This window comes from Aedes aegypti, chromosome 2 (assembly GCF_002204515.2).
Source record: "Aedes aegypti strain LVP_AGWG chromosome 2, AaegL5.0 Primary Assembly, whole genome shotgun sequence".
In the NCBI taxonomy this organism is placed as follows: domain Eukaryota; kingdom Metazoa; phylum Arthropoda; class Insecta; order Diptera; family Culicidae; genus Aedes; species Aedes aegypti.
Window position 1 is genome coordinate 80,706,639 of NC_035108.1, and position 23,925 is coordinate 80,730,563.

The 23,925-nt window shown below is 35.8% G+C and overlaps 1 protein-coding gene across 2 annotated transcripts; it reads left to right on the forward strand.

Annotated features, from left to right (window-relative positions):
- Positions 1 to 22,008: 22,008 nt before the first annotated feature.
- On the forward strand, positions 22,009 to 23,591 carry LOC23687925. 2 transcript variants are annotated; one of them, XM_011494932.2, is made up of 4 exons: positions 22,009 to 22,251; positions 22,316 to 22,997; positions 23,056 to 23,257; positions 23,308 to 23,591. In XM_011494932.2, exons 1-4 carry the CDS (start codon positions 22,110 to 22,112, stop codon positions 23,536 to 23,538), a joined length of 1,257 nt encoding a protein of 418 aa, XP_011493234.2. In that variant the 5' UTR covers positions 22,009 to 22,109; the 3' UTR covers positions 23,539 to 23,591. The 2 variants fall into 2 exon arrangements, with proteins under 2 accessions (XP_011493234.2, XP_021697025.1); XM_021841333.1 differs by having other exon boundaries at positions 22,009 to 22,209; positions 22,290 to 22,997.
- The last annotated feature ends 334 nt before the right edge of the window (positions 23,592 to 23,925 follow it).

Below are 23,925 nucleotides of genomic sequence, written 5' to 3' on the forward strand. Positions count from 1 at the left end.
TAAGGAAGGCCCCTATTGAGGATTATAGAGAACCTTGAGAGTATATTTGAATTGTAGTTGAATACTTTGGTTTTATTTTAAAATGTCTAGACAAATTTATAATATTGATGATAACGAGAAATTCCTAGAATATATTCAAATTAATTACGTTACACAGTGATCTCTAGGAGTATATCTAAATTGTTAATGAATAATGATTATGAAATTCTGAAATAATGTCTGGGCACTTAGGGAATGTTGAGAAAAACGAAAACTTTGTAGTATATTTTTGAATGTATTAAGCACCACAAAGAAATCTTGGATTATATCTGAATTGTTGTTCAATATTTTGGAACCCTGGAAGAAAAACAAATTTGGAATACTGATGATAACAAGCAATTCCTAGAACATATCTGAACTCACCAAGGATTTCAGAGAATTCCTGGATTATTATTAAAAATTGTTGTTGGATACTTTGAGAATCTGAGAGAACGTCTGGAAAAAAATGTTACATGGAAAGATAACGAGGGAGTCTCATGTGAATTCTGAACTAAACGAAGATTACAGAGATCGCCAAGATTATTTTTGAATTTGCAAGAAGATTTTTCAATTGCTGATCGAATGTCTGAAAGAAATACGAGTTTTAAAGTATAACGAAAAAAATTCTAAAATATGTTTTAATTAATTAAAACGCAGATAAATCTCATAGAGTATTTCTGATTTGTTGATGAATGCTTTGAGAATCTTAAGAGAATATCTGAATAAATTGTGAATGTTAAAGGATTACCAGAAATACTTTCAACTTGTTGAGGACCACTGAAATCTCAAAGCGAATTTTGGAATTATTTTTTAATACAATAAAGTTCTGAAAAAATGTCTGGGAACATGGAAAATGTTGATGATGACGAAAATTCCTAGTAACTTTCTGAACTTATTCAATAGCATAGCATAGCATAGCATAGACTGACTGTACATGTCAATGGTTGCTACTCCGTGATTGATCGGAACTGGTAAGAATTGCACTACGATCCAAATGAATAAGGGATGGGAGTTTCCGCTTACTCTCGAAGTGCAATTTTAGCAGATCTAATATTATTGATCAATAACGGCGCCGGCCAAGTCCTTACAGTCAGTTGGGATGGGGAAGGAATGTTAGGGTGTAATGATTGTTGCTTCTAGAGACCGAGAATACCTCTGCATCTCCACAATCACCACGGGAAGGGTGTTTATTAGTGAGGGAGGAAAAGATCTGGGAGTCACCTCTGGTCGGTGATGCGATCCATGGACAAGGGGGAAATATACGACTTGTATTTAAAGCTAGTTTTGTATTTTTGTCTCGAGAAGTTTTTTGAAAAATACGTCAACATCTATAATGTCGAACAATTCAAAAGACGTTTTTATTAATGACGAAAACTGAAAATTACATGTATATATTTTAACTTATATGAAACAGGAATAATGCCGACACTTGTAGTGACGAATCATACATAGTTTGTTTGAAAATTACATATAAGTATTACTGTGCATTTTGTCTCGATATGGTAGAAGTTTTAGAAAATACGTCAACATTCACAATGTCGAACAATTCAAAAGATTTTTTTTAATAAATAATTTTTAATAATGTCAAAAAGAGAAAAATATATGTATATTCATATTGTATAAGAAAAAAGCATAATGCCGACACATATAGTGACGAACCATACAAAGTTTGTTTTAATATTACATAAAAGTTACGCTTTCAAGAAAATATGTGTTATCATAAGCATGAAACGAACTCACCAGTTGATAATCCATTCTCGACTGAACACAAAACTGACACTGACAGCAAAACTTCTTGGCGTCCCGAAAATAAACCGTCTTGCTTGGGCCTTCCCAAATACGTACCCAGCAAGACGCTCCAAAACAGGTGAAAAAAAAAATCTCCGGCGACGAAAACACGCGCGAATCCGTCAGCAAAATCAATCGGACGACGCAAAACCGAACTGTCCTGCTTGGGCTTCACGAAGCACTACCCAGCAAAACGCTCCAAAACAGGGGGAAAAAAATTCTCCGGCAACAAAAACGCGCGAATCCGTCAGCAAAATCAGTCGGACGACGCAAAACCGAACTGTCCTGCTTGGGCTTCACGAAGCACTACCCAGCAAGACGCTCCAAAACGGGGGAAAAAAATTCTCCGGCAACAAAAACGCGCGAATCCGTCACCAAAATCAATCGGACGACGCAAAACCGAACTGTCCTGCTTTGGCTTCACGAAGCACTACTCAGCAAGACGCTCCAAAACAGGGGGAAAAAAATTCTCCGGCAACAAAAACGCGCGAATCCGTCAGCAAAATCAATCGGACGACGCAAAACCGAACTGTCCTGCTTGGGCTTCACGAAGCACTACCCAGCAAGACGCTCCAAAACGGGGGAAAAAAAATTCTCCGGCAACAAAAACGCGCGAATCCGTCACCAAAATCAATCGGACGACGCAAAACCGAACTGTCCTGCTTTGGCTTCACGAAGCACTACTCAGCAAGACGCTCCAAAACAGGGGGAAAAAAATTCTCCGGCAACAAAAACGCGCGAATCCGTCACAAAAATCAATCGGACGACGCAAAACCGAACTGTCCTGCTTGGCCTTCACGAAGCACTCAGTAACTTTCTGAACTTATTCAAGATCATAAAGAAATCTTGGACTGTTTCTGAATTGCTGTTCAATTCCTTACGAACTCTGAATGAAATTTTGGAAAATTTGGAAGTGCTGATGATCCAAGATCATTTGTAAACTTATAGAGAATTTAAGATAATGCTGAATTATTTTTAAATAGTTGTTAAATACTTTGAGAATCACAGAAATGAATAATAGTATTTCTGAATTGTTGATGAATAATTTGGAATCCTGAGTATATGTCTGAATGAATTTGGAATATATAAACATTATCAGAAATACCTAGAATACTTCTTAGTTTATTTAGTATCACATAAATCTCTAATAGAATTTCTGAATTGTTGGTATTTCTGCAAGAATGTCTAGGCACGGATGGAATGTTAATGGAAACTAAGAATTTCCGATATATTTCTGAACTTATTGAGGATCTCTAAGAACTCTTCGATTTTATTTTGAATTGTTGTTTAATAACTCTAGGAATTTTTGGACAAATTGGGAATGCAGATGATAATGAGAAATTTTTAGAAAATATCTAAGCTGATCGAAGATTTTAGAGAATTTTAAAATTATTATTATATTATTGTTGAATACTTTGAAAATCCGAGAGAACGTTCGAAAAAAATGGTATATGGAAGGATAACGAGAATTACCTAAAATATCTGAACTGATTGAGCAGAAATCTATGAGACTATTTTTGAATCGTTGTTGATAACTTTGGAATTCTGGGAGAATAGCTGAATAAATTTGGAGTGTCGAAGGATGACCAGAAGTTCCTAGAATATTTCTAGATTATTTGAGCATTAAAGAGAAGTATAAGATTCATTCTGAATTATTGGTGAATATATTGGAATTCTTGGAGAATGTATGGACAAAATTTGGAATATATACGGATAACGAGATTCCTAAGTTGTTTTTGAACTCATGAAAGACAGAACAGAACTTCAAGATTATTTTTGAATTTGCAAGATTGTTTTTAATTGTTGGCGAATACTTCAGAATTCTGAGAGATTGCCTAAAAGTAATTTGATAGTAGAAGGATAACGAGAAATTCCTAGAATATATCTGAACAAATTCAGCATCACAGAGATATTTAAGAATATTTTTAAATCGTTGGTGAAAGCTTTGGAATTCTGAATGTCTGAACTGATTTGGAATGTTGAACATAACGAGACATTTCAATAATATTTCTGATCTAATTAAGGATTGCAGAAATGTTCGAGGATATTTCTGAATTGTTGGTAAATTCATTTGAATATGTGAGAGAATATCCAGGCTAAATGGGAATATTGAAGGAAAATTTCTGATCCTATTAAGGAGTATAGGCATCCCTAAGGGTATATATGAATTGTAGTTTTTTTTAATTGTTAAACGTTAAACTAATTGAGCAACACAAAGATCTGTGAGAGTATTTCTAAATTATTTTTGAATACATTGGAATTCTGGAAAAATATCTGAACGAATTTCAAATTTTGAAGGAATATCATGAATTCCTGAGGATCAGAGAACTATAAGAATATTTTGGTATTTTCATGATTGTTTTTTTTTTTTCGAGAGAATGCGTAAACAAACTTAGTATTAAGAAGGATAACGAGAAACTTCCAAGATATATCAAAACAAATTGAGGCAATATAAAATATGTTTAACCCAATTGAGGATCACAGTGATCTCTGAGGGTATATATGATTTTTAGAAAAATACTTTAAAGTTATGAGGAAATGTATGGACAAATTGAGAATGTGGATGGATGTCCAGAAATTTCTTTAATTTATTTCAAAAGAGTTGAGGATCACATAGACCTCTGGGAATATTTATGAATTGTTGGTAGTTTCATTGTTTTACTGATGGAATATCTGGACAATTTGGGTCAGTTGCAAATAACTAGATGGTCAAAGAGACTCTGACAGAATACCGAAATTATTAGTAAATACGTTGGAGGAATATAGAGGAAATGTTTAAACAAATTAGGACTGTTGAAGGAATACTTAAAATATTTCTGAACTAATTGATATTCATAGAGACTTCTTAAATTATTTCTGATTTATTGATGAATAGCTTGAAATTATGAAAGAATGTCGAGACATGTTTGCAATGATGATGGATGTTGTGATATTCTTAGTTTATTTTTAAAATTATTGAGAATCAAAGAGAACTTATCTGTAAGTTCTAAAAATTCCATCAATCCATCTGAAAATTCTAAATTACTCTTGTAGCTCTCTGTGATCCTCAATTAGTTAATCAGTATTCTAGGAATCCATTATAATCCTACAAAATTTCAAATTTGTCCAGACATTCGCTCAGATTTCCAAAATATTCAAAAACAATTTAGAAACACTCTCACAGATCTCTGTGTTGCAAAATAAGTTTACCATTTGTCCACAAATTCTCTCGTAATCTCAAAATATTTGACAAAAATTATTTATAGCTTCAGAGATCTCAATTGAGCTCAATTTGTACAGAAAAATTTCAAGAATTTCCAGAAGAAATCATCATTTTCAAATTATTCAGACATTGTTTCAAAATTCCAAACTATATATCAACAATTCAGAAGTAATTTTGTTGATCTCTGTAAGCCTAAAATAAATCAGATACATTCTAAAATTTTTTGGTTATTCTTTCACACTAAAAATTTACTCAGATATTTCCTCAATTCAGAAATAATCAAAGAGTTCTTTAAGATCATTAATAAGTTAAGAAATATACTGTAAATTTTTTAGCAACATTCCATAAGTGTTCAAACATTCTTGCATAATTTTAAATTATTTGCTAACAAATCATAAAATAACTCGGAGATTTCTGTAGTCCTAATTCAGCTTAGAAATATTTTAGGTAATTTTCTTCTTAGTTCTGAATAAACATACGAATCTCTAGTTATGCGTCCAGGCATTCTTCTAGAATTACAAAATATTCACCAATAACTCAGAAAAAAACATATAGTTCTCTATAATCCTCAAATGGTTCAGAAATATTCTAGGAATTTCTGATTACTCTTCATAATTTCAAATTTGTCCCGTCATCATGCCACATTTTTCTAAGCATTTTTCAATATTTTCAAATTATTTACCAACAATTCGGAAATAATACTTTAATTCTGTGCGACCCGCAATTAGTTAAGGAATATTCTAGGAATTTCTCGTTATCATCAGCATTCCTAATTTGTACAAAACTTCTTCCATAGTTCCAAAATATTGATCAACAATTCAGAAATAATCAAAGAGTTCTTTGTGATCCTCACTAAATTCAAGAATATACTTCAACTTTCTCGTTATTTTCAACATTCCCTAACAGCAACATTCCATATGTGCCCATACATTCTTTCAGAATTTCAAAGTATTCATCAAAGATTTAGATGTACTTTTAGGGATCTCTGTTGTACGCAATTTGTTTGAATATATTCTAGGAATTTCTTGGTATCATCTACATTCTCAATTTATCTAGACATTTTCACATGATCCAAAAATATTAAACTACAATTCATATATACCCTCAGGGTTCTCTATACTCCTCAATAGGATCAGAAATTTTCCTACAACATTCCCATTTTGTCCGGATATTCTCTCAGATTTTCAAATTACTAACAATTTAGAAATATCCTTGAACATTTCTGCAATCCCTCATTAGTTCAGAAATATTCTTGGAATGTCTCGTTATGTTCAACATTTCAAATAAATTCAGACATTCAGAACTACAAGAGAACTTGATGACTGAAAGTCTCGTTAATAAAGACAATTCATTCATTCATTCAGAGAACTTTAAGTTCTCTGTAATCTTTCTTGTGTTTAGAAACAACTTAGGAATAATATTATCCGTAAATATTCCAAATTTGTCCGTACATTCTCCAAGCATTCCAATATATTCGCCAATAATACAGAATTAATCTTATAGTTCGTATACTTTTCCAATTATTTAGAAATATGCTGGAAATTTCTGGTCATCCTTCAACACTTCAAATTATTCAGACATTCTCTCAGAATTCTAAAGTTTTCAACAACGATTAAGAAATATTGTCATAGATCTACTCAATCAGCTCAGATTTCTTGGTAAATTCTAGTTATCCTTCAATATACCAATTTTTTTTCAGACGTTCTCTCTGATATTCAAAGTATCCAACAACGAATTAATAATAATTTTAAAATTCTCTAAAATCTTCGATCAGTTTAGAAATTTTCTAAACATTTCTCGTTATCATCTGAATTCTCAGTTTGTCAAAAAAAAAAAATGCCTAAGTTATTGAACAACAATTCAATAATAATCAAAGTGCTCTTTGTGATCCTCAATAGGTTCAGAAAAATATCGGAAATTTTTAATTACCATTAAAGATCCATACGCGCTCAGACATTCTTGCAGACATACCAACAATTCAGAAATTCTCTCAAAGAGTTATGTGATACTGAATAAGCTAAGAAGTATTCTAGGTATTTCTGATAATGCTTATATGTTCCAAATTTATTCAGACATTCTCCCAGGGTTCCAAATTATTCATCAACAATTCAGAAATACTTTAATTTATTTCTGTGATAATCAAAGTATTCAACAAAAATTCAAAAATAATTCAGCATTATCTGAAATCCTTTTTAAATTTACAAATAGTCTAGGATCATTAACATTGTCCAAAATTTCATTCAGAGTTCCTAAGGAATTGACCAGCAATTCAGAAACAGTCCAAGAGTTCTTTATGATCTTGAATAAGTTCAGTAAGGTACTAGAAATTTCTCGTCATCATAAGCATTTTCCATGTTCCCAGACATGTTTGCAGAATTTTAATGTATTCAACAACAATTTTAAAATACGCTCAGAGATTTATGTGGTCCTCTATTAGTTCAGATATATTCTAAGTATTTCTGGTAATCCCTTAACGTCCCCAAATTTATTCAGATATTCTCTTAGGATTCTGAAAGTATTCATCATCAACTCAGAAATACGTTATGAGGTTTTTCTGCGTTTTAATTAATTAAAAAATATTTTAGGGTTCTTTCGTTATACTTCAATACGCCTAATTTTTTCAGATATCCTCTCAGAATTCCAAGTATTCATCGACAATTAAAAAATCATCTTGCAAATTCAAAAATAATCTTAGCAATCTTTGTTATTTTCAATGAGTTTAGAATCTACATGAGAATCCCTCGTTATCTTTCCATGTAACATTTTTTTCCAGACGTTCTCTCAGATTCTCAAAGTATCCAACAACAATTTTTAATAATAATCCAGGAATTCTCTGAAATCCTTGGTGAGTTCAGATATGTTCTAGGAATTGCTTGTTATCATCAGTATTCCTAATTTGTTTTTCTTCCAGGGTTCCAAAATATTAAACAACAATTCAGATATAATCCAAGATTTCTTTGTGGTGCTTAATACATTCAAAAATATACTACAAAGTTTTCGTTTTTCTCAACATTCCCTAAGTGCCCAGACATTATTTCAGAATTTCATTATAATTATTCATTAACAATTTAAATATACTCTTATAGATCACTGTGTAACGTACTTAGTTTGAATATATTCTACGAATTTCTCGTTATCATCAATATTCTAAATTTGTCTAGACATTTCACAAAAAACCAAAGTGTTCAACTACAATTCAAATATACACTCAGGGTTCTCTAAACTCCTCAATAGGAACAAAAATGTTCAAAACAATTTCCTCTCAGCATTGCCATTTTGTACGGATATTCTCTCAGATTGCCAAAGTTTGTAAACACAATTCAGAAATATGCTTGAACATTTCTGCAATCCTACATTTCTTAAGAAATATTCTTAGAATATCTCGTTATGTACAACTTTCCAAATAAGTTCAGACTTTCTCTTAGAATTTCAAAGTTTTTATCAACATTTAAACAATCATCTTAAATATTCAAAAATATCCCTGGAATTATTTATTTTTATATTTTGTTCTGAAATAACCTAAGAATCTAACATTTTAAATTTGTCTGAATTTCAAGGTATTAACCAACAATTCACAAATACTCAAAGATCTATGTGATTCTCAATTAGCTTTAACATATTCTGAATTGTTTTAATATCTTTCAACTTTACCAAATGGCGCAGTCATTCTCCCATAATTTTAAGGTATTTACCAACATTTCAGAATTACGCATCCTTAATAATTTCAGAAATATTCTATGAATTTCTGGTTATGTTTCGACATTCTCAATTTTTCAGACGTTCTCTCAATCCTCCATAGTATTTACGAACAATCCATATCAATATTGCATGTTTAAACATAATTTTAAAGTTTCCTGTAATCCTCAACTTGCTAAGAAATATCCTAAGAATCTCTTGAATCCACAATAATTCAAAATTTGTACAGGCATTATTCATGAATTCCAAAATATTCACTTAAAATTCAGAAATAATCTTTGCATTTTCTGTGATTTTCATTTAGTTCATAAATATTCTATGTGATTCTTGTTATTTTTCAACATTAACGATTAGTCTAAAGCGAGAATTACAAATTATTTTTCAACAATTTAGAAAAAAATATTCAGAAATATTTTGAGAAGTTCTCGTTATTCTTATCAGAGTATTTACCAACTTTTCGTAAAAGATCTTAGAGGTCTATGTTAACCTTCAGGTTACCCTTCAACATTTCCAATTTGTCCAGACATTCTCTTGTTATTTCAATGTATTTTCAAAAATTCAAAAATACTCTCAGGGATCTCGGTGATCTTCATATGGTTCAGAAATATTCTATCAATTGATCGTTATCCTTCAACATTCTCAATTGAAACATTATCTCAAATCTCCAAATTATTCAACAGCAATTGAAAAAAATGTGGATTATGCAAAAATATTTTTATTGTTCTCTGAGATCGTCAAGAAGCAATTTTTCGTTATCATCAACAATCCCGATTTGCTTGGGCATTCTTTTGGAATTTCAAAGTATTACAAACAGTTCAGAAATTCTTCAACAGTTATTTTACAGTTATCCTTGAAAATTCCTAATTCGTTGAAACATTCTCCCAGGATTTCCAAAGTAAATTGTTGATCTTAAAAATAATCTTGCAAATTCAATTTCTGTACTCCTAATTTAGGAGTCCTAAATTAGTTGAGAAACAACCTAGGATTCTATATTATATAATATTATCAATTCAAATATATTTTTAAAATTCTTTGTGATTCTCATTAGGTTCTGAAATATTCTAGGATTTCTTGTTCTCCGCATTCCCAATTTGTGCAGAAAGTATCTTAGAATTCAAAAGTATTTACTAGCGATTCAGAAATATTCGAAGAATTTAATGTGATCTTTATTTGGTTACGAACTAATCTAGCAATCTAGCGGTTATTCTTTAACATGCCCAATTCGTTCTGAGATTCTCTCAGTATTCCAGAGTATTCATCTACAAGTATGAAACATTTTATAAAATTCAAAAATGACCTAAAAGTTCCCTGTAATCCTCAATTAGTTCAGAAATAACCTAAGAATCCCTCGTTATGCGGCAGCATTCCAAATTAGTTTAGACATTTTTTCAGAATTCCAAACTATTCACCAATGAATCAGAAATAAGTATTGAAGAACATTATTCCTAGAATATATTTGAAATAACTGATTATCACTTGGAACCCTAAGATTATTTGTGAATTATTCGAAAATATTTTGGAATTCTTGAAATATGTCTGGACATATTTGAAAATCGGACGAGATTTTTGAATTTTTTTTTCCCTAATAAATTAACCCTCTAATACCCAACCCCGCCTTTAGACGGGGTACACTTTGGAATTTTGTGTATTTTTTCGTAGCTCGGAAATTAAAATGATTTTATTTTTGGCCAAAACCTTTACTCATAACACGCATATAAGAAAAGGTTTTTATGATTTTTGAAACTCTTTTGTATTATTGAACATTGTTTGAAAAATTGTATTCTTATATAACCTACAAATGCCTGGGATTCATTTAACGTGTATTATAAAAAATCGTACCTTTTATATTTTTCTACGATCAACCTATCACAGAAGAAGAGCCTGATGGTATTGAAATGATTTCAAATCTGTTTTTCCTTTAGTTACACGGAAAATAAAAAATGTTCCAGAAAAAAATTAAAAAATTCGTATTTTTAAAAGTATAGTAAAAACTCAAATTTTTATTTTTGTCAAAAATCAGTAACCAGAAGAGGCTTCAAGAAAAAATTGAAAAGCATAGGGATGTTCAAAGATAAAAATAATTAAAATCAAAAACCAAAATTCATTAATTTGCGAAGAAAAATAAATCATTGCCCAAACCGTGTATTATATGATTTTAGATAACGAAAAATAATATTTAGATCGAAAACAAAAATTTGGGTATTAGAGGGTTAAGGATGACAGAAAATTTATGAATAGTTCGTTAATACTTTGAAATTCTGAAGAAATTTCGAGACAAATTGGGAATGAAGAAGTGTTATCATAAATTGTTTTTTTTTTTAAATTTAATGTTTGAACTTATTGAAGATTACAGAATATACTTGAATTGTTTTTAAATTATTGGTGAATTCTTTACAATTCTGGTAAAATGTTTGGACAATCTGGGAATGTTGAAGGATAATGAGATGTTTTATAGAATATTTGTGAATTTGTTGAAGCTTACAAGGATTGCTATTGATTTTTTGATGAATACTTCGGAATATTTGAGAAATGCATATATGAACGCTGAACGTTAACAATTATTATTTCAGTATTATTTCAAAATTTTTGAAGGACGATAGGAAATTGTTTTAAATCCAAAATAGTTGGTGAATGCTTTAATATTTCTGAGAGAATGTTTGAATAAACAGGGAATGTGAATGGAGAACCAAAAATGCCTAGATTACTTCTGAACATTGCATTCTAAGCATTACAGACAACTCATTATTTATTAATGATTTAATTATCATATAATAAAAGATTTCGAGTATTCTAGATATTCAGAATTAGTTTAAGATTAAAGTATATTATTCCTTTGTTTATGAATTATTGGTTACTGCTTTGGATTTCTGGAAGAATTTCACAACAAATTCGAATGTTGATGAGAAATTCAGAAAATACTTCTGAGCGAATTGAGGATTAAATACAACCTTAAGAATATTTTTCAATATTTGATGAGTCCTGATTCTAAAAGATTCTTTGGAACATTTGGTCAAAGTTGAATGTTGAAAACAAATGTCTTGATTATTTTCAAAGGGTTTAAGACAAATCTCAGAAATAATATCAGAAATATCTTTCTAATACGATAAAATATTTTTTCATAAGTATTGATCACTCACCAAGTCTTTAGATATATTGTCAGAATACACCGCTTTCTTTAAATAACTTGAAAAATATTTTCAAATGTTCTCATTCCTTTCAAATATTCTCTTAGATTTTTCGTCCTCTCACCAATTAAAAAAAAATCTAAATACCTGTATTCCTCAAAAAAAAATCATGAATCGGAGAGTCCCATGTAATTCCCAAGCGTTCCCATATCTTGTAAATATTATCCTAAGAGTTGTTATCAATAATAAATCGTCCGAAAATATCCCAAAAATACCACGTTATTCACAAACAACTTAAAAATTATCAAAAAAATTGTCATAAGCCTTAAACATTCTTATATCCCCCAAATATCTAATCTATAGTTTTGATCATACATCAAAAAATAAAGATAATCTCGTTTTCTTCGAATAACTCTGAAATAATCTCAACACTTCCATATTTATTTTCAATATTACTCTCAGAAGATTTTATTAGGTACCAATAATTTGAAAATATTGTAATTTATTGTAACATTTATAAATAATGCCAAAATTATCCTTCCTATCAACTTCAGAGTTTCCCAACCGGTGGTCCGTGGACCCCTAGGGGGCCGTGCAGATTTCTCAGGGGGTCCGCGAAGCTGTTTTATATAACTGTCAGTTTTGAATTGATAAGTAAATAAGAGGAATTTTTAACATCGCTTATTTTGCAAGTGATCGTTATTTAAAAGGACTCGATCGCATTTCTCTACTTGGCATTACGTCCTCATTGGGACAGAGCCTGCTGCTCAGCTTAATGTTTTTATGAGCACTTTCTCAGTTATTTACTGAAGGCTTTCTTTGCCAAAGTTGTCATTTTCGCATTTGTATATCGTGTGGCGGGGCCCAGATAGCCGCAGCGGTAAACGCGCAGCTATTCAGCAAGACCAAGCAGAGGGTCGTGGGTTCGAATCCCACCGGTCGAGGATCTTTTCGGGTTGGAAATTTTCTCGACTTCCCAGGGCATAGAGTATCTTCGTACCTGCCACACGATATACGCATGCAAAAATGGTCATTGGCACAGTAAGCTCTCAGTTAATAACTGCTCATAAGAACAGTAGTTGTTGAGTAGTTGTGTAGTTGAGAAGCAGGCTCTGTCTCAGTGGGGACGTAATGCCAGAAAGAAGAATATGCACAGGGAAGTCAAGGAAATTTCCTTTACGAAAAGAACCTGGACCGACCGGGAATCGAAATCAGACACCTTCAGCATGGCTTTGCTTTGTAGCCGTGCTCTCTAACCTCTCGGCTAAGGAAGACCCCATCAATCGTTCAATTTAAAAATGGTTGAAGAGAAATGGAACGTTGTGAAACAGGACACAGAATCCAAAACAAACACGTTTTTTCGTTGTGCTTAGGGTAACTACAAGTTCTAATTAAAAATAAGCCCCGATGGTTTGCATGGAGTATCGTTCAAATTAGCGGGATGTGCAGTATAACGTTACCTCACAAAATTTGCATGTTTTTTAGTCACATTGAAGAATGGTAAGCTAATCCCAAGCCCCATTCACTAAATCCCTGTGCAACTTCGATTGCTCTGGTCAATCATGGAGTAGCAACTACGAATTGTACGGTCATTTATGCTCATGCTCATGCTCATGCTAAAAATTTGCATGTTTTTTAGGGCAAACTAGAAAACAGAATGAACATCATTTCTATAGCATTGTTATTGGAAAATTCCTGGCATATTTTTCTTGGCCTAATCCTTATCAAATTTCACCAGCTTCTTGATGAGATCCTCGAAAAGCTTCTAAGCAGTTCCTCAGCGAAATTTTGACGGGATTTAAAAGAACAAAATGAGATTCTTCACTATTTCCATCAGGATAATACTTGACGGATATCGGACAAGATTTTTGTAGAGTTAATGATGAAAAGTTTTACGAATGTTTCCAATGGGTGTTATCTGGTTCCTTAAAAGCTCATTAGAAAAGTATTTTAGTATATTCGAAGCAGCTTGCAGAGATGGAATCATTAGATATTTTGATTTCGCGGATTTTTGTAGAAGCCTTTGTCCGATCACGGACAGTAGAGGACGAGGGCAATCCTTTCGGTTGAAGGATCCCTGCTTTGGCGGCCAATTCCTCTCCGGAATGCCAGGGATGATCGGCCAATTCCTTCTCCTGAAGGAATGCCTGGGGTGTCGATAGCTCAGACTGTGAATATGATTTCTCAGCAACAGTCCTGAAAAGGACTACTAGCTTGAGCTCTCCTTCTCCATCATCACACCACCCGGACCACCGATTGCAGCATCCAGTACATAAGACAGTGGAAATTTCCCACCGAAGCCATTTCACTGTGCATGCAATGAGTCCTTCTACCTGCAGCCTACTTAAGGAGCTTGCGTGCACAGATATAGTCATTCAGTATTTAGCCGTTGTATGGCACGCGCAATAAACCGTCGTAGTTCGAAAACCGATACCAAAAGCGTTTCCCTCACTGAAAGCAGCCCAACCTAGTAGTCCTTTTCAGGACTGTTGCTGAGAAATCATATTCACAGTCTGAGCTATCGACACCCCAGGCATTCCTTCAGGAGAAGGAATTGGCCGATCATCCCTGGCATTCCGGAGAGGAATTGGCCGCCAAAGCAGGGATCCTTCAACCGAAAGGATTGCCCTCGTCCTCTACTGTCCGTGATCGGACATTTTGATACACCGTTACGGTGGTGTATGGACGATTGTCGTTAGGGTACGGGTAAGTAATCAGACATGTAATAGGGTCTCGTGAGTACATATCCCTAGGTGCGTGCAAATTTCATTATCCATTTCCTTCCAATTGCTTCGAAAGAGCATCTGAGGATATGTACTCACGAGACCCTATTACATGTCTGATTACTTACCCGTACCCTAACGACAATCGTCCATACACCACCGTAACGGTGTATCAAAATGTCCGATCACGGACAGTAGAGGACGAGGGCAATCCTTTCGGTTGAAGGATCCCTGCTTTGGCGGCCAATTCCTCTCCGGAATGCCAGGGATGATCGGCCAATTCCTTCTCCTGAAGGAATGCCTGGGGTGTCGATAGCTCAGACTGTGAATATGATTTCTCAGCAACAGTCCTGAAAAGGACTACTAGGTTGGGCTGCTTTCAGTGAGGGAAACGCTTTTGGTATCGGTTTTCGAACTACGACGGTTTATTGCGCGTGCCATACAACGGCTAAATACTGAATGACTATATCTGTGCACGCAAGCTCCTTAAGTAGGCTGCAGGTAGAAGGACTCATTGCATGCACAGTGAAATGGCTTCGGTGGGAAATTTCCACTGTCTTATGTACTGGATGCTGCAATCGGTGGTCCGGGTGGTGTGATGATGGAGAAGGAGAGCTCAAGCTAGTCGGTTGGGTTGCGTGGAGTAGTGTGTGTGTGTGTGTGGTTCAGGTAGGAAAGGGTGTTTGTTAGTGGTGGTAGCCGAAATACTCGCGGCGACTCGAGGTTAGTTATGTGGTTGTTTTACATGAATGGGAATAGGGGGAAATGGATTACATAGACAGGATCAACAACAAGATGGTGAAAACGATGACTGAACTGAACAGGGTTGAAATGTTGCACACTGTTCGCGTTGTGCGTGAACATTCTCCCGCCAGCGAAAAGTGTGAAACCGGTGGATTTGAGGGCATTGATTCTACAGCGATTTTGGGATTCATTACGGGTTGGGTATCTGACAGATTAGCGGAATCACTTACATTAACGGTATTAACGGAAAGTGGACGTTGTTGACCTGGATTGATTACGATGGGTTTGGTTGTAACGGTTTGATTCTGGTTAACGAGTAGTGTGGACGAACTAGACGTACGGTTTGAGTTACTGGGGGAAGAACGAGAATTCACTAAAGACTGTCGGGATTCTAGCAGAAGATCGTAAAGCGGGTTTTCAGCACATGCGGTTGGAGGATTCCGTGACTGTTTGGATTTCAGGTGCTCATTTACTTGGATTGGTAACTGACAACTTTGTGGGTTTGTGGACTGACGGATCTATTTCATGTATTGCGTATCTTCGAGGTTTTGGGAAACAAACGGATAAACAGGGTTTCTTTTTCGTGCGATTGATCGTTTTGGGAAAGATGGAAAATCAGGCGAATCGATAGGGAAATCATCTGTGGAACTATACACTGTACGACGGGGCGGACGGTTTTGACAGGAGGGATTCACTTGACCGGTTAACGACTGTACACCAACTGTGTATTTGTCTGGCTTAGCACGAGCAGAATTAACAGCTCCAGCGACCACCCATCCAAGACGGGTTTCTTGGAGGATAGGAAGATCGTCGGAGAGTTTGATTTGTCCTGGCATCATCAGCTTGAAGAAGTGCTGAATGCCAATGAGGAGATCGATTTCACCGGGAATGTGGAAATTTGGATCGGCAAGGGCAAATCCGGGCGGAATGTCCCATGATTTGATATCGATGGAAGCTGACGGTATTGGGCCAGTGACTTGATCAGCAACAAGACACTCTAACTGCGCACTGTAGTCGGAATAACGAGATTGAATTCTGAGCTTCGCTACTTCTGACAGGGATGATTTTTGATTGTTGGCTCCAACAATATCAACCTTTGTTGCGAGCCGAGGGAGTTTCAGGGTTTGGACAAGTTTACGAGAAACAATGTTTGCTTGGGATCCACTATCGAGGAAGACTCGACAAGGTTGAAGTTCACCATTGGCATCGAACACTTGAACCATTGCGGTCATCAAGAGACTGTTGCACATAAGGTGGACTTTCTTGGCGGGATAGACGGCAGAAGTGGACTGTATTAAATGGGATTTGATTTCGGAATCCGAATCATCGGATCTGGATTTGGGCGGAGACACATCAGATTCGTTAGGGTGGAGAATGGTGTGGTGTCGACCTTCACATTTCCAACAGTTAAAGAGGGATTTACACGCACTACTCCTATGACCCGTTCGCAAACAGTTAAAGCAAGACTTGAGCTCTCTTACCTTGGCTTCTCGTTCTGGAACGGACATCTTGCGGAGGGCGTCGCACTTGAAGATCGGGTGGCTTCCACTGCCACACACTTGGCAGGTCGGTTCTGCTCTCTCGGTTACAGCATAAGTCTTCAGTCGGTTGGAACTATTCGCTGGAATCGGCTTCACGGTGGGCTTCTCGATTGCGTCCTCACATCGCTCGAGGATTGAACAACGCTTCTTCAGGAAGTCCATGGTCTCGTTGTAGGTGGGTATTTGCCTGTGGGGCACCGTGGATTCCCACTCCATCCGGGTTCGGTTGTCCAACGCTGTCGCAACCAGGTTCACGACGAAACGCTCGGACATTCCAAGCATTTGCTCCTCCATCAGGGTCAGACCGTCGATGTGCCGGGTTACATCGTCGATCAGTTCACGGAGCTCCTTTGCACTGGGTCGGATCATCTTCTTCAGGTGTAGCATACCCAAGATGTGAGTATCTACGATGAGGCGCTTGTCTTCGAATCGTTCTTCCAGCAGCTTCCATGCGTGGGCGTAATTGTTGGATTGCATGGTGCAACCATCGATGATTCCCGCTGCACTGCCGATCAAAGCTCGATCAAGGTGGTAGAGTTTGATGGCGTCGAAATCGGTGGAGGTTCTCATCACATCGAGAAACATGGCCTTGAAGCGTGGCCAGTTCTCTGGTTTCCCATCAAACGTGGGGATGGGTGCTTTCAGCGGTTGCTGCTGGACGATGATGCGGGGTGCTTCTTCTTGCTGGCTTCTTCGTTGCAGTCTCATGTCGGTGGTGTCGGTCATAGACTGGATTAGCGTTTCGACTAGCATGCAGGTTTCGTTGTGCTGGGCTTCGAACACGATGTACGCTTCATCCTGCTCGATCAGCTTCTCGGCGGGCGTCAGAGTCACAATTTGGCGATGCAACTCACAGTACTCCCTGTAGTGGGTTTCCAAATTCCGCTGGTATAGCTTCAGCTGGATCAAATCCAACTGCACTGCTCCTGCTCCGGATGCTTCTTCGACGGATTTGCGGATGCGCGTCACTTTCGCTTTCACCTGTCCGCGTAGGTGAACAAGCGATTTCAGCTCCGCCATCCTCTCCTTCTGGTCGGTTTTCGTTGGTGTGTGCTCGATCGGCATCGAACACGGCGATGGTGCGTTTCGCTTCCGCACGACGACAGGTACTAACGTGTTCGAACACGTTCAACGAATTGCACACGTGGTAACTTTTCGCACTGGTTGATCGATTTTCACTTCCGCGGCGATGATTCCACGCACTCTCGGAACAGTTTTTCACTCTGTTTTGCACTCACGTTTCGCGAAATGTTTCTCACTCGCGACTTACTTTCGCACTTACGATTTTCACTCGCGACTTACTTTCGCACTCAACTAAGGGCAATTTCCCTCATCGAAGCAGCAAGGAATATTTTTCCAAACAACTCTGCTGAGCATCGACGGGAACAACGGGAACGATGGGCAATCGGTTGATTGCCAAGCCACGGTTGCGGGTTCAACACGCTGGATGCGGATCACTCAGATCCGGTTCGAAGGACCAAAATGTCCGATCACGGACAGTAGAGGACGAGGGCAATCCTTTCGGTTGAAGGATCCCTGCTTTGGCGGCCAATTCCTCTCCGGAATGCCAGGGATGATCGGCCAATTCCTTCTCCTGAAGGAATGCCTGGGGTGTCGATAGCTCAGACTGTGAATATGATTTCTCAGCAACAGTCCTGAAAAGGACTACTAGGTTGGGCTGCTTTCAGTGAGGGAAACGCTTTTGGTATCGGTTTTCGAACTACGACGGTTTATTGCGCGTGCCATACAACGGCTAAATACTGAATGACTATATCTGTGCACGCAAGCTCCTTAAGTAGGCTGCAGGTAGAAGGACTCATTGCATGCACAGTGAAATGGCTTCGGTGGGAAATTTCCACTGTCTTATGTACTGGATGCTGCAATCGGTGGTCCGGGTGGTGTGATGATGGAGAAGGAGAGCTCAAGCTAGTCGGTTGGGTTGCGTGGAGTAGTGTGTGTGTGTGTGTGGTTCAGGTAGGAAAGGGTGTTTGTTAGTGGTGGTAGCCGAAATACTCGCGGCGACTCGAGGTTAGTTATGTGGTTGTTTTACATGAATGGGAATAGGGGGAAATGGATTACATAGACAGGATCAACAACAAGATGGTGAAAACGATGACTGAACTGAACAGGGTTGAAATGTTGCACACTGTTCGCGTTGTGCGTGAACAGCCTTGGGTATACCCGAAAAAATATTTCACATCTTGTAAAATAAATTTACAACGTTTCTCGGGTTAATCTTATAAAAACTTTTGAAAAATTTCTGTCGGTAGTTTTTGTTGAAATCTTCTCAACCAACTGATTTTTGTTGGATTGTGGTATGATCATTTAGAAATTGCTTATCAAACGTTACTAAGATGTTTGAATGACTCTTGGTAAGATTTTTAGTGAACTTCGAATGGTGTTGGAAGAATTCTTGCATCGCCTGTGGTGGGTTACAGACAAATCATTTAGGTGAGTCTTTGAAAGGTTTATGTTGATTCATAACGAATATTTCAAAAGTTTTCAAAAGCTTTCGGTGCTGATGATCTCTCAATCACTTTTAGAGGTCCGCGAAAAGTTTGGGAACTACCGATTTACTTAAATATTATTCCAGCAGCTCGAAACAATAACGAATAGTTTGAAAATTATTGAATAAACTCACAGTGAATCTGAAGTATTCCCATGTTGCACATATTGAACATTATGTGATAAAAATTCATCAATAAACTATTCCAGTATTTCTTTATATTTGCAAAAATCATATATGTCACTGCCAGAATCATTGGTTCAGTATTCCTGAGCATTCATTACTAATCCAGAAAACAACATAGAAAATCCGATAATTCTCAGACTGTCTTATGTTACTTAAATAATCCCCATTATTTGTAAATCGACCAAAAGTGGAAAGGAAATCTCAATATTTTTCGTTGTCCTAAACAGTTCCTCCATTTTAAGAAACAATTTGCTCTTCGTATGTAGTTCTTGGTTGTACTCAAAACTAGCAGTTTTGAATTCATAGCCATTGAATTTCTAAGAATATAATCTAATCTGATCCACCATGAACAAACTTGTTGCAAATTATTGATATTCACATTAACAAATCCTTTACAGAGTAAATCGATTTGCTCAAAATAGAAGTTACGCTCACGCTTCAACGCAATGCAAATAGCGAGTATAGCCACTATTTCTATAGACTTGCGAATGATGATTTTATAGAGCCAAACAAATTGACAACGGTTGTACGGTTGCAACAGGCAAACGAGTACAGAAGGAATGATGCCAACTCTCTCATTGCATCAATCCGCTAGTCTATGGCTAAAATGTGTTTGCTGCCGCAGGAATCTGTTCAAATATCCCACCCGTCCTTGATGATTTTCGTTCTCCGTTTTGTGCCGTCCGTAATCGACCGAGCAAACCGGTCATCTGCTGCTGGTTTCTTGTTTTACACATACACGCATGCGTATGATACTACTGGGTGATGAAAATTTCCGTGGAACGCTCCCTAGAAAAATGGTAATCTCGCGAAAAACGCATTTTTCACATATAGTGTCTTCGGCGATTATTTTCCTTGTAAAATTCCCCATCTTTCGACGAGTTCCAAATTTTGCGTTTCCATATCAACTTTGCGAGATATCGGCGTGCAAAGCCAAAAGTTGGCTCAGGGGAAATCAAAAAAAATTCACAGGAAAATGGTAATCTCGAAAACGGAAAACATTTTCCACTAGGAAAAAAATTCAGAAGATACCTTGAACCTTCCTCTATCTTTCGACGAAAACCGATTTTGAAAATAATGAACCAAAAAAATATGAAAAATCGTGAAAGCCGAACATGGAAATCCAATCCAGTTTCGCCTTAAGAAATTTTGTTTATAAACTTATAAATATGTAAATATATGGTTCAAACAGCTCATCCTAGCAATATTTAATCATGTTTTAGTAACGAAAAATGAGCGTATTGAAAAATATTGTAGGATTGGATCTTATTGATCGCTCTTTTCAAATATACTTTGTTTGAAAGCTGGAATAGCTAATCGGGTTTTCATTATTTGTTTTCATAAACAGTGAAAAATGTCCTGGGAAACTGATTCCATTTCAAAAATTTCATATTTTTTAGATAATTTGAGTCCGGTTCGACAAGTCATGATGAGTCTTGAGTCATGATTTTTAAACGAAAAGGCATTTATGGCAAATCTTTGCATTTTTTACAAAATTGATCATAGATCAGGAACTAAAGAAAAGTACATCCTAAAAGTTACCAGAATTGAAGTTTATAAAGTTTCTTTCTTAAAAATATTTTATTAAAAAATTTCCGCGAGTTTGGGCATAGATTTTCCAGTTTTTCTTTATGAATTTCCCCAACGGTGGAAAATTTTGTGGAAAACTTTTTCCAATTCATATTTTTTTTTGGATTTCTGAGAAAATTTGCTTAAATTTTCACATAAAAACTTTGTTTCTACAATGTTTCGTTCTTGAGTTATGATTTTTCAAAGAAAAGTCTTATATGGCACATCTGGACATTTTTCACAAAATTGGCCATTACTCAAAAACGAAAAAAAAGTGCATTCCAAAAATTTCAGTGATTGAAGCTTATAAAATTACCTTCTCGAAAATATTTTTTTGAAATTTTTCCACGAGTTCGGGCATAGTTTTTCCGGCTTTTCTTTACGAATTTTCCCAACGGTGGAAAATTTTGTGGAAAACTTTTTCCAGTTCAAGCAATTTTTTTCAAAAATCAAAAAAAAAAAAAAATTTGAAAAAATTTGCTTAAATTTTCATATAAAAACTTTGTTCCTACGATGCTTCGTTCTTCAGTTATGATTTTTCAAAGTAAGTAGTGTCAAGGGAAAACAAAAAATTTCCACCTGAGTTTTCCGGAAAAATAGGCGACCCTGAATTGTTCTCATTTTTTTTTTATTCATAGCCCTGCCTGTGGAAAAAGTTTCATGAAAATCTGAGACCCTTCGGCCCAAACCCGTACGGTAATAAAAAAATCCCCTTCAAATAGGTAACAATGTATCAATATAAGTACTCTTTGTGTCTCAACATAAACTTTCCACCACTGACAGTTGACGTCTTGACACACATAACAGTTTGATTATAAAGAACCTTATAACAAATGTATGAGCAAATGGTAATTTAAATATCTACGTGACAGGTCGCATTGTCGGTTGGAAACGTGTATGTCAGAAGTGTTGAAGTCGTTCACCCTTCTCTTGCTTATTTAAGCTGATGATTTCAGTTCCATACAGACATACGGTTTATCTTTTGTTATTTGAAGTCGTCAGTAAGACAAAATGTTCTCAATTTTTAAGATATTTCGTATTAAAACATGTGATTGGTGGTTAATGAAAATCAATGAAATCCATCATTTTTTGTTCAACAAAGGTTTAGAAGGTGATTGCTTTTGGTTGCTGGACGTGTTGTTGTTGCTTGGAGGTAATAAATTTTGGTTAATCAGATTCTCAAATTTTCAGTATTTGAACGTTTTCTATTATGGTAGGCATCGAGAGCACATGGTCGTCAAGATGGAAAGGAAAGCAACTCGTTCGCTATTTTACAAATGCATTATTCACGTTTCAAACAATAGTATTCATACTTCAATTCCACCAGGCCATGATTGACAAGCAACAGAACACCGCATCAGTTGTACTGCAAGTAATAAAACTTGCTGCCATTTCCGTTACAATTTTAAAATTGGTCGTCCTAATTGTTCTAACGAATTCAATTGCGTTAGTCAAGATATTTGTCAGTAGTAGCCATGTAAAATCTGGAAATGATTCTTTTGACAAAATCGAACAAATGAAGTTAAAACAATCTTCAAACATTATAATGGGCGTTGTTTATGTCCTAATCATCGCAGAAACTATTTTCCTTTCAATCCCGAATAAGGCAACTGAAATAGCTTTCAGTGCACCTCACGCGCTAGCGTGGACTAATAAATATGGATCAGCAATTTTCCAATTTCTAATCATAAGTCTTTTACCGATCGGTACATATCCAAGATTCTTTAGTAACATTACAACTACAGCAATTCTACTCCTGGGAATGCGAATGAAGTTGAAAATGTTAGCTCATCGGTACGAACGAATGTTGAAACTGTGCTGTCTTGAGGATGACTATTATTATGACTGCTTGAGGAGAGAACTAAAGGTGGCGTTGAAGCAACATATGGAGTATTGGCGGTATTTGGAAGAATATATTCAACTGTTGTTTACAGTGAACTAACGTTTCTTTTTTCAGAAATTTGAGAATCATTAAGGATTTGGTAGGAAAAATGTTTTTTGTAGTCCATTACTTTGCAATTTTTAGTATTGGAGCCTTATTCTACATTTCGAAAGACATTGGGTTGAACTTCATGTCGTTGGCAATCGTAGGAACCATCCTATTTATGCTCCAGGAATATTACGTTTGGTGTTATTTAATTGATTTATTCCAGGATGAGGTAAGTAAGACTGATACTGCACTGAATTTATTCAAATTTTACTCATGCAGGTTGCTTCCATCGGGAACATCATTTTCGAGCTGAGCAGCCAAATACCATATGTTGGACGGCGCCACTCAGAGTACGTTCAAATAAAGACAAGCTTAATGATCATTTCAATCAACAATGGTTCTGGATTTAAAATGAGCTGTTGTGGATTATTTCGAATCTCGACTACTGGTTTTGTCAGCTTGATTGACATCGTATACTCAGTTCTTATGTTTCTAATCAATGTTGGTTAAATCATTGCCAACATATATCTCTGAGAAGTACATGATCAATATAAGTCTCATAAGTCCCGATGTTTTATTTTAGTATAGCTTTGCTTAAAAGCAATCTCAATATCAATCTCAATCTCAATCTCAATCTCAATCTCAATTTCAATTTCAATCTCAATCCTGAATCTGAATCTTGAATCTGATGCTTGAATCTGATTCTTGAATTTGAATTCTGAATCTGTATCTTGAATCTGAATCCTGAATCCTGAATCCTGAATCCTGAATCCTGAATCCTGAATCCTGAATCCTGAATCCTGAATCCTGAAGTCCCGATGTTTTATTTTAGTATAGCTTTGCTTAAAAGCAATCTCAATATCAATCTCAATCTCAATCTCAATCTCAATCTCAATC